The following is a 10,939-nucleotide window of genomic DNA, read 5'->3' on the forward strand; positions in this document are numbered from 1 at the left end:
GAATGCCTTCCAGGAACAAGAAGGGTACTTGGCAGGCTGGGGCCCATCTTACCAGCCATCCCTCTTAGATCAGGAACTTTCTGGAAGCCTGTGTGTTTCTATACATAGTCCCTTCCCATACACCCAGGACAAACTGCCTGACAGCATTCCAGCAGATGAGACAGCCCTAGGCCTGGCCTGGCAGGGATGCTGTCAGGGAGAACTGCTCTGTGTACTCGTTCACACAGCCTATGGCTGGCCCAGGATCCTGGTGGTACAGAGTGTCCCTCTCCCTCTTGGGCTTATTACTTCTGACCAGCAGATCCCTTCAGATCCTCCAGAGGAAGAGTAGCTACAATCCAGTCAGCCTGGGTGCCCAGAGGGAGGGGGACTGCAGCCAGCCTGTGTCCTGGGCTGAAATGTGACTGTCCATGAGCATGACCTTGACACAACCTTCGCCCTCAGCCTCACCTGACACTGCCAGGTGGGGACCACTGAACGCAGGGCTGTGAGTGCCTCCACCATCATTTTGCTCCAGTGGGGGCTGAACTCAACTCGGGCTATGGCAATGGTCACCTCGGAGACAGCTTAACTCAGGGACATTATCAGAAGGGAGCCTACCCATGGCTTACCTGCTTCCATTTGAATGCCCCTCTAGACATGACTCTCACTCCCTCCCCAAACTGGGCTCCCAACCCAGAGTAGTGCCCACTCGGGGAAGAAATGGTCTCCAGCCACGCCAGACCTCCCCAGGCCACATTCAAGCATCCTGCACTCCTACAGTCACAGTGTTCTCACAGAGACAGCCACACTCGAGACCCCAAGAACACTGGGCATCTCAGAGGCCCACGCCTAGCTCTTAGGTGCACTAGGCCACCCCTGGAACCTGCCCACCAGCTGTGCGTATCAGCCATACAACGGGCTGCTCTGCTTTACTCTCTCACCCAGTGAAGGGTGGCTAGTGACAGACCTGAGGCTGCTTCGATCCTTACCCACCTTCCCCTAGTCCTGAGGGTCTCTCCTCCTGTGGGCACTGGCACCTCAGCCCCTGAGCCAACCCCAGCCTGGCTGGTTCCAGTTCCCCATTCAGCATTACCAGAGACAAAGCCTTGGAGACAGGGGAGTCCATGCCCAGATTTAAGTCACTGTGACTCATGGAGATGGTGAGAAGACACCTCTGACTGCATGTACCCGCTGGCCGGCAGCACAGAGTTCCCTGACCCCCAGACCCAAGTCAGGCCTACCTGGGGGTGCAGGGTGCTTGGCCAGTGTTTAACATACAAATGTGAGAATGAACGATGAACCAACAAACAGAGGAGAAGCCGGAAATAGGAAAGGTTAAGAAAAATCCAGACCTACATAACCATAGAGGGATGAGGGCACCCCCTGGAACAATGCAGGGAGAATCCTGAGACAACCTGTGAGGAAAGAGGAACTTTGGGATACAAAGTATGATTCCATTTAGGCAAAATGAGAATTGCGCATATGCTCATGCATATAGTCATGCACATGCACACACATAAACACAACCATGGTAGGCAGAATAATGGCCCCCAAAGAGGCCCGCCTTGTAAGATCCAAGCCTGCAAATGTCTCTTTACATGGTGCAGGGATGCTGCCAGAGGCACTGAGGTTACAGGCATCAGGCAGGAGAAGAGCCAAACCTATCCACACTCTTGATAATCAAAGGCAAAGGCCCTCTCCCAGAGGGCTGGAGAGCTGTAAGGATGGAGGCAGAAGCAGCAAGAGCAGCATGAGGACTGGCTCCGTGCTGCCAGCTCCGAGTATGAGGCTGGTGTGGCACACTGGGAGAACACAGAAAAGGCTGGAAGCCAGGTCTTCTCTAGAGGCTCAGAAGGAACTCACTTTGACAGCCTCTTGATCTCATCTCAGTGAAAACGATCCTGCACTTCTGGCCTCTGGAACTGTAAAGGTAAAACACCCATGCTGTCTGGAGCTGCCAAATCTGTGGTGATCTGGCATCACAGCCATAGGAAGATCATTCACAGTTATGTGCAAACCAGTGGCAATCCAGAAGGGACAGAAAGAGACCATCCACCCCAGCTGCCTGCAGCTGGTCACATAAGGGGGCTCATGAGTTGTGTTCCCTCTCTTGAACAGCTTGGATCTTGGTTAACAGCGTATTTATGAGCTAGTTCTAGAATAAAAATCCAATGGTTTTTTAAGGTGCAATCAATAAAGCAGCAACCCAAGATGAGATAGAAGGGGGCAGCCTATGGGGGGAGAGGAAGGAGGGAGGGTGAGGAGTCCGCCCAGGCTGCCATTTTCAGCTTTAGGGAGGAAGTGACTGGTCACTCCGAGTGCTGCCTGCTTTGCACGTTCCTTGCTCAGGTTGGAGACCACCATATACAGAATCCCTCAGGTGTGGGCTCTGGTGACAGCTGCCTAAAGATGATGGAGCAGTTCAAGGAAGGGGTGGTCCTCAGACATCTTCACTTACTTTACAGTCATGGCAGGGTCCCTCGCATACCTGGTATAAAATGTTCAAAGATTCTGCCAAACAGCTTGTTGCAAGGATAAGGCAAGGCAGTACCCATGGTATGGCTGCTACCCATCTCCAGAATCCACAAACTAAAAAATATAACAATAGAAATTATTGAAAAAACACAAATAGAGCCTAAGGGACATGATGGACACCATCAAACAGACCAAATACACATCACTGGAGTCTCAGAAGAAAAGAAAAATGCAAAGAGAATATTTGAAGAAATAATGGCTAAAAACTTTCTAAATTTGATTAAAGACATGCATATAAACATCCAAGAAACTCAACAAACTCCAAGTAAGATGAACTTAAAAAGATGCATATTGAGACATGTTATAAAGACAAAGACAAAGGAGAATCTTGGAAGCAGTAAGAAAGAAGCAAATCATCACGTGCAAGGAATCTTCAGCAACATTATCAGCAGATTTTTCATTCCAACATTTGGAGGCCAGAAGACAGTGGGGCAACATATTCAAGTGCTAAAGAAAAATAAAACAAAACAACTGTCAACGAAGAATCCTATATCCAGCAAAATAGTCCCTCCAGAGAAGGAAAAATTGGCAATCCCACATAAACAGAAGCAAAGGAAGTTTGTTATCTGTACTACGAGATATGCTCAAGGAGGTCTTACAGGGTGAAATGAAAGGATATTGATCAGTAATTGGAAGTCACATGAAGAAAGAGCTCAATAAGGTAAATACATGGGTAATTATAAAAGATGGTATTATTGTAACCATGGCTTATAACTGAAGCTTTTGTTTTCTATTTTGACATACAAGACCAATACACTTTAAAAAGTATTTATTGATCTTAAGGCCAGAATTATTGTAACTTTGGTTGTAATTCCATGTTTTGTTTTCTACATAATTTAAGAGAAATACACCTTTCAAGAATTATTAGTTTATGTTTTGGGGCATGCAATGTATAAAGATGTAACTAACAACTAAAAGGGGTGGAGAAAGCCAGAGTAGTGCTTCTGTATGTCACTGAAGTTAGATTTGGATAAACTCAGAGTCCTATAACTTTACAATGTTAAAGGTAATTCTATAGCAACCACAAAGAAAATAACAATAGAACATATACAAAAGGAAATAAGGAAATGAGAAAGGAATTTGAACATTTTCATATTAAAAAATATAAAATAAAAAAGAAGACAGGCATGTGGAAAGGACAATAAAGCTTGTTGGCAGGAAGACTGAACAATGAAAAACATCTATGCACCTATTAACAGATCACCAAAACATATATAGCAAAAGTTGACAGAAGTGAAGGAAGAAACAAGACAGTTTTGAACAATAGTTGAACACTTCAATACCTCCCTCTCAGGGAGGTATTGGATAGAACAACCAGACAGAAAATAGGTAAGGGTACAGAAACTGTAGACATGCAATAAACCAACTAGACCTAGCAGGAAAAACATTCTACTCAAGACAGCAGCACATGAACATTGTTTTCAAGTACTTGTATGACATTTTCAAAGAGACAACAAATGAAGTCTCAATAGATTTCAAAAGATAGATATTGTACAAATATATTCCCCAAAGTAGTATGAAAAAAATCAGTGACAAAAATAAATTTAGAAAATTCAGGGAACTAGCAGTTAGCGTAATGGCTATGTTGCTGGACTCCCCCGTAGTCGACCGTGGTTCGCGTCCCGGACCCAGGGGCTTAGAACTCACGCCGGGCGCGAGTACGTGCGTGCCCAAGATCCCGAGAGGAGAATGGAGGAGAAGGGACTGCGGTGTGACCATCCCCCCTGGGGGGTGATTTCTCGCTTTCTGTCTCTCTGTCTCTCTCTGTCTGTCTGGCGAGCGCACACGCCCTATAGTGAAAAACCTCTCAAAAAATAAAAAATAAAAAAAGTAAAAAAAAAAAGAAAAAAAATTCACTCATTTATAGAAAGTAAACATACCTTTCAACAACCAATGGACCATAGAAGACATAAGAGAAATTACAAAATACTTAGAGATGATTTTAAAAAACAAACTAACAAAAAACAAAACTACAGGATGCAGCAAAAGCAGTGCTATGGGATAAATTATAGCTGTAAGTGTTCACATTAAAAAACAAGTAAGATCTCAAGTCAACCCAATTTTTCAACTCAAGGAATGAGAAAAAGAAAAACAAAACAAAAAACTAAACTCAAAGTTAACAGAGAAAAAAAAAAAACTCAAAGCTAACCGAGAAAGAAAATAATAAAGATAAGAGCAGAGATCAATGAAATAGCAAACAAGAAAAAAGAGAGAGAGCAAGAGAGAAATCAATGAAACCTGAAGTTAGTTTTTTTAAAGATAAACAAAATTGAGAAACCTGTAGCTGGACTGTAGATGGACTGACAGAGACTACTACTCATATTACTAAAATCGGAGGAAAAAAGAGATATTACCACTGGTTTAGAAACACATCACTATAGAAATAGAAAGGTTATAAGACAGTACTACGAATAACTGTATGCTAACCAACAGTATAACCTAGGTGAAATGGACTCATTCCTAGAAACACAAAGCCCACCAAGACTAAATTATGAAGGAATAGAAAATATGACTAGACCAGTAACTAGTAAGAAACTGCCTTGGTAACCAAAAATTTGACAAAGAAAAGCCTGACCTCACTGGTGAATTCTACCACTTAAAGAAGAGCTAATACCAATCCTGTTAAATTTCTCCAAAAATTAAAGAGGAGAGAACATGTTCTAACTCATCTCTGAGGTCAGCATTACCTTGATACCAAAGTCAAATGAAAACATTACAAGAGAAAACTACAGGCCAATATCTCCTATGAACGTTGATGAAAAATTCTCAAAAAAATACTGTCAAACTGGGACCAGCAGTTAGCGTAATGGCTATGTTGCTAGACTCCCATGTAGTTGACTGTAGTTCGCGTCCTGGACCCGGTGGCTTAAAACTCACAGCAGGCGCATGTGCGTGCGTGCGTGCCCAAGATCCCAAGAGGAGAATGGAGGAGAAGGGACTGTGGCATGGCCATCCCCCCGGGAGGTGATTTCATGGACTTCCATGTAGGGGACTGCGGTTTGAGTCCCGGACTGGGTGGCATAAACTCACACTGGGTGTGTGTACACCTAAGATCCCCAGAGAAGAATGGAGAAGGGATTGCAGCGTGGCCCTCCCCCTGGGGGGTGATTTCTCGCTTCCTGTTTCTCTGTCTGTCTGGTGAGCACACGTACCCTACGCACCCTATAGCAAAAACCTCTCAAAAAAAAAGAGAATTAAAAAAATAAATCTTCATATACCCAAAACAATCTTGAAAAAGAAAACTAATGGAGGATTTATACTTTCTGATTTCAAAACTAACTATAAAGGTACAATAATCAAAACAATGTGATATCAGGACAAAAACCTATGAAATTGAATTGACATATATGGTCAAATAATTTGACAAGCGTACAAAGACCACTCAATGAGGAAAGAGCAGTCTTTTCAAGAAATAGTGCTGGGAAAACTTAATATCCACATGCAAATTAATGAAATTGTCTTCTTTTCTCAGATCGTATATTACAAAAAACTGACTGTAAATGGGTCAAATATCTGAACTATTAGAAGAAAACAAGGGGCAAAAGATTTACAATACTTTACGTGGCAGTGATTTTCCTGGATATGATACCAACTACAGAAGAAATAAAAAATAGACTTCACAAAAATTTTTAAAAACTTTTTTGCATCAAAGATATTAAATATCAATAAACTAAAAGGTAGCCTACAGAATGGGAAAAAATATTTGCGAATCACATGTCTGATAAAGGATTAACGTCCAGAATACAGAGAGAATTCTTAAAATTAAACAGTGAAAAACAACCTGATTCAAAAATGAGCAAAGGACATGAACAGACATTTCTTCAAAGAAGACCTACAAATAGCCAACAGGTACACGAAAAGGTGCTCAACATCACTAATCATCAGGGAAGTGCGAATTAAAACCACAATGATTAATTACCTCACACCTCTTAGAATGCCTAAATGATAAGCATTGATAAGGATGTGAGAGAAAAGGACACCTGTTTGTACCCAGTTAGTGAGAATATAAATTTGTTCAACCATTAAGGAAAATGGTATGGAGGTTCCTCAAAAAATTAAAAATTATAAAATTTCAAGAAATTAAAATTTTCTGTGCAATCCAATAATCCCATCTCAGGGTATATATCCAAAGGAAATGAAATCAGTATCATGATGAGATATTTGCACCATAGCCAAGATCTGGAACCCACCTAAGTGCCCACTGATGAATGACTAGACAGAGACAATGTGGTATATAAGTACACACACAACGGGACACTATTCAGCCTCTCAAAGGAGGAGGAAGCCCTGTCACTTAGACAACATGGATGAACCTGGGGAACACTATGCTAAGTGAAATAAATCAATCTCAGGAAGACAAATACTGCATGACTTCATTCATGTGAGATCTGAAGGCAAACTCAGAACCAGAAAGCACGACGGCTGTTGTCAGGGGCTTGGCATGGGTGTGAGGGGGAGATGTTGGTCCGAAGGGTCCAAAAGGTCCGAAGTTCCAGTTAGGATAAGTAGAGGGACCTAAGGTACAGCATGGTGATCATAGTCAGTAACTGTATTTTATATTCAGTTTGGTAAGGCAGTAGATCTTCAATGTTCTCACCACAAAAGAGATAATGGTGAAGTGATAGATAATTAGCTTGACTGTGGTAATCATTTCCCTATATAAATCTGTATTAAATCATAACTATGTATACCCTATACACATGCAGTGTTTGTTTTTATCACATTTACATAGAAAACTTGCAGGCAACCTCTTTCAGAGTGTGGTGTGTCTCCTGTATTCTATGTTTGGGTCTTGAGGAATCACATATGGTTTTTGCACCTACAGACACCCTCACCCAGGGCTCCAGGCACTTGGTCCCAGGCAAGAGTTAGACACCTGGCAAGAGTCACAGCTGGCACATCTGGGAAGCTCAGCAGGCATCATCCAAACAATCTTAGGGGAGCAAGATAAGCACTTAGGTATGTTCCTGTGCAAGAGGTTTTGTGTCTATCCTAAATCAAAGGAAGTGGAAACCTCCAGCTACCTGCAGCATTTAATAAACAGCCACATCTGTTACAGATCCACTTTGGAGTAGAGGAAGGGGAGGCCAGGCAGGTGGGGAAGATCTCGGCTCTGGGCTGGCCCTTGAAAGAGGGGCTGCTCTCAAAGTGCCCTAGGGACCTTGGCAGTGACCAGACTCCCCAAGCAGTCTCACTGACTCCAAATGCCCAATGAGGGGTGCTAGACAGCCCACTTCTGGGAGACAGAGGTTCAGAGGTTCAGGAAGTGGGTAAGTGGCCAGGCTCGCATGCCTGCTACTCACCATGCAGTGTGCCCCTTCTGCAAAGGGACATAACAACATCCAGCTTCTTGTGGGTCCACAGGACAAACCAGAACACAATGAGACACTTCAGGGGTCCCTAGCTGCATGATTCAGCAGAAGCAGAGGCTCCCACAGGTGACCTCCTGATTGCCTCCCCTCACCCTGGCTTCTCCACACTGAGGCCCAAGTACACCCAGCCTCGCCCCCACCTCCTGCTCCTGGTGGGGGCAAATGGGAGAAAGCTGACAGGACAAGGGCTGAGGGCCCTGCTGGACAGAGTGCAGGGCCTCAGGGTGGGGTGCAGGGCCAGGCAACATAGCCAGGCCCCATGGACTAGGAGGGGCTGAGGATGAGGGAGGGGGAACAGCTGCCACAGTTCTGGATGGCCCCAGAGAGGATGTAGGAGCCCTGGGGTCTCCCCTCCCTGTAGGAGTACATTGATCCCAAGCCCCAGGCCTTGAGATGCAGCTCAAGGACTCCCTGGGTGAACAATGGCAGGTGTGCTCACACTGAGAGAGGAACCTGCACCCCTCCAGCTATCACAGAGCAACCAGTCACTGACTTTCCTTATGTCAGTACCTGGGTGCCCCCACCTATCCCTTTCTGTCCCACCAGGGCCATACTCCTCCTCTTGCCCCCCCTCATGCTGGGGTCAGTATGAGAGTCAACATGAGGAGGGGCTCAGCCCAGAGCAGTGGAGTCGGAGAGAGAGGCCAGAGGTGGGAGACCCCTAGCCAGGGCTGTCCAGAAGAAGTCCCATTCTGGTGCTACCCACCTCTGGCCCCAGGAAGGTGGGCAATCAGGCCTGTGGCAGAAGCACCAAGACATTGCTCGAGACAGGGCCAAGGACCCTGCTGAGGTGTCCAGATGCTCTGTGAGAAGTTCCCTTTTCCCATGAGGCTGAGCAGGCTTGAGAAACCCTGAACCCTGTGCAGCCCTACCTGGGTTCACTGGTTGAGAAGCAGCTGTCCCTGCCCCAACCCTCGTACTCCCATAACCCCACGTGGCTGAGCCCTACCCAAAGGAGACAGGCCTCCCTGAGGCATAGCAGCAGGGACAGTGCTGCTCAGAGCCTGCTGCATCGATGCACACCTGGACAGAAGGGGCCTCCTAGCAGACGTCTCCTGCAGAGCTGCCCTGCCCCACACGCTTGGTGAGGAGCAGGCCGAGGCGGTTATCCACTCAACATTGGGGCGTCTCATGGGCCAAGTGTGTGTGGAACTTACGAGCACACTCACCTGAATATGATGAAATCACAGCCCATCCCGCCCAGGACCTGCCTCCCCACCCACAGCTTATGAAAAGAAAAAGCCCATCCCTCATGCCCCTCAATCCGACAAACAGGTAACACAGGAAGGACATTAGATGGTATAGCTTAACGACCAAGAGCCAGCTTGATGGGCTCCCTTAGGCATGCCACAGCATCACTCTGCCTGTTTCCCCTCCCTGGCTGAGGTTATAACAGGCCCTCTGAGCCCTGGTGACGACTACCTGCACTAAGATGCTCGCGAAGTATCCAACACAGGCAACTCGGCCCCATGCATCTGCTGGGTTACAGTATCTGTGGCTGCTCTGCCCAACCCTCTGGCCCTCCCCAGCCTCAGACGCCTGCCGTGCAAAGGAGGCCTCTCATTCCACCCTCCAGATGACTGGGCTCAGCATGGGATGGGGGGCTAATCAGGCCCTTGTCAGCCCCGGCCGAGCTTACCTGGCAAGGCAAAAAGGAAAGGGTGGGGAGGACGTGGCCGGCCGGTTACCTGCTGCCGGCCCAATGAACACGCAGTCCCCATCCTCCTGGGCTGGGAGTGAGGCACAAGGGACTGGAAGCCGGTCCCCTGCCAGGTGGCCCCAGCATGCATCCTCCAAGGCCTCACAGAACTGGCGGCAGGGTGGCAGGGCAGGCAGGGGCCCAGAGCCGCATGGTGGGGCCAGCAGCAGGCAGAAGAACCAGGTGAGGAAGGGGTGGCAGCGAGTCCGAAGGAGGCCCTCCCAGGCCTGTGCAGCAGCCTCCACCTCTTCACTGCTCTGGTGCTGGAGGTGGTTGGGCAGCCAGGAGTGCCCAATGCCCAGGTGGCCGCAGACCAGGAGGGAGGACGGCAGGGGCAGGCAGTGGCCGGCAGGGGCCAGGGGGTCAGCCCCGAGCAGAGCAGAGATATTAGCAAAACCAGGCCCCGCAGAGTGAGCCACGTGGGAAGCCCAAGCGCTGCTGTCCCCAAGTAAAGCTGCAACTGCAATTCGAGCCGACCCGGCCGGAGGTGCAGAGGAGTGAGCAGAGGAGGCCGTGGACGCACTCAGAGAACCCGTGCCCAGAGAACCCGTCACCAGAGGTTGCAGAAGGGGCCAGAGTCTGCGGATGTCAGGATGTCGGTGCTGCTGGATGGGACCGGCTGCTGCACGCAGGAGTCCTTCACCATTCGGATCCTCAGGTTGGCCTGGGGACTGCTGGCTTCCCCAGGGAGGGGCCCCGCCCAGCACAGAGAGAGAAGCTCTACCTGATGACTCCCTGAGTGGTGGCTGGGGTCTGCCCAGGGAGGAAGGTGACTGAGTGGGCACTGGCAGGGTGCCAGCCATGGTTGTCTGGGAGCCCAGGGAGCTTGGAGCAATGCTGCTAGGCCAGAGAGCGGTCTTGTTCTCCTGAGGGGTGCTGGAGGACCCTGGGAGGTCAAAGGTGCCCGTGGGGATCTCGGAGGCCAGCGTCTCTGCTTCAGCGGAACGCTCGGTGGGAGGGGTGTCCTCCCACAGCTGGACGAAGCTCCGGATACCCTGAGCCACATTCAGGATTCTGGCTCCGACGCCTGCGATGTTCTCCTCCTTCATGTCGGGACTTGCAGCAGAGGCAGCCACAGCAGCGGGGGCCCTGTCCCAGTCAGACGCCAGCCCCTGCAAGGGCAACCCAGGGCTGGCACGAGTTGTCTCTTGTTCCAAGGAGCCATCTTGGGGGACATCATGTGTGGTGGTATCTGCAGTGGGCCGCACAGATGGGCTGCCCTGGGGCTCAGAGACCAGTGAGGCTGTGGGGCCTGTGGTCCTAGTGGACCACGGCCAGACCAGGCCCAGCAGGTCAGCCTGGGCAGGCGCGAGACAGCCAGTGAGCAGCAGCAGCAGGCCCAGGCAGCCGC

At 48.4% G+C, this 10,939-nt stretch overlaps 1 protein-coding gene across 1 annotated transcript in view; it reads right to left on the reverse strand.

The window, feature by feature from the left end:
* COL18A1 (collagen type XVIII alpha 1 chain) overlaps positions 1-10,939 on the reverse strand; it is a 69,685-nt gene that overhangs the window by 51,428 nt on the left and 7,318 nt on the right. The window contains exons 2-3 of the mRNA XM_014584527.1: positions 9,529-10,934; positions 2,471-2,571 (exon numbers count right to left, since the gene is read on the reverse strand). Coding sequence (XP_014440013.1) covers positions 2,471-2,571; positions 9,529-10,934 — 1,507 coding nt within the window. The remainder of the gene's footprint in view (positions 1-2,470; positions 2,572-9,528; positions 10,935-10,939) is intronic.

The sequence above is a fragment of the Tupaia chinensis genome, unplaced genomic scaffold, assembly GCF_000334495.1.
Source record: "Tupaia chinensis unplaced genomic scaffold, TupChi_1.0 Scaffold147038_1, whole genome shotgun sequence".
Taxonomy (NCBI): domain Eukaryota; kingdom Metazoa; phylum Chordata; class Mammalia; order Scandentia; family Tupaiidae; genus Tupaia; species Tupaia belangeri.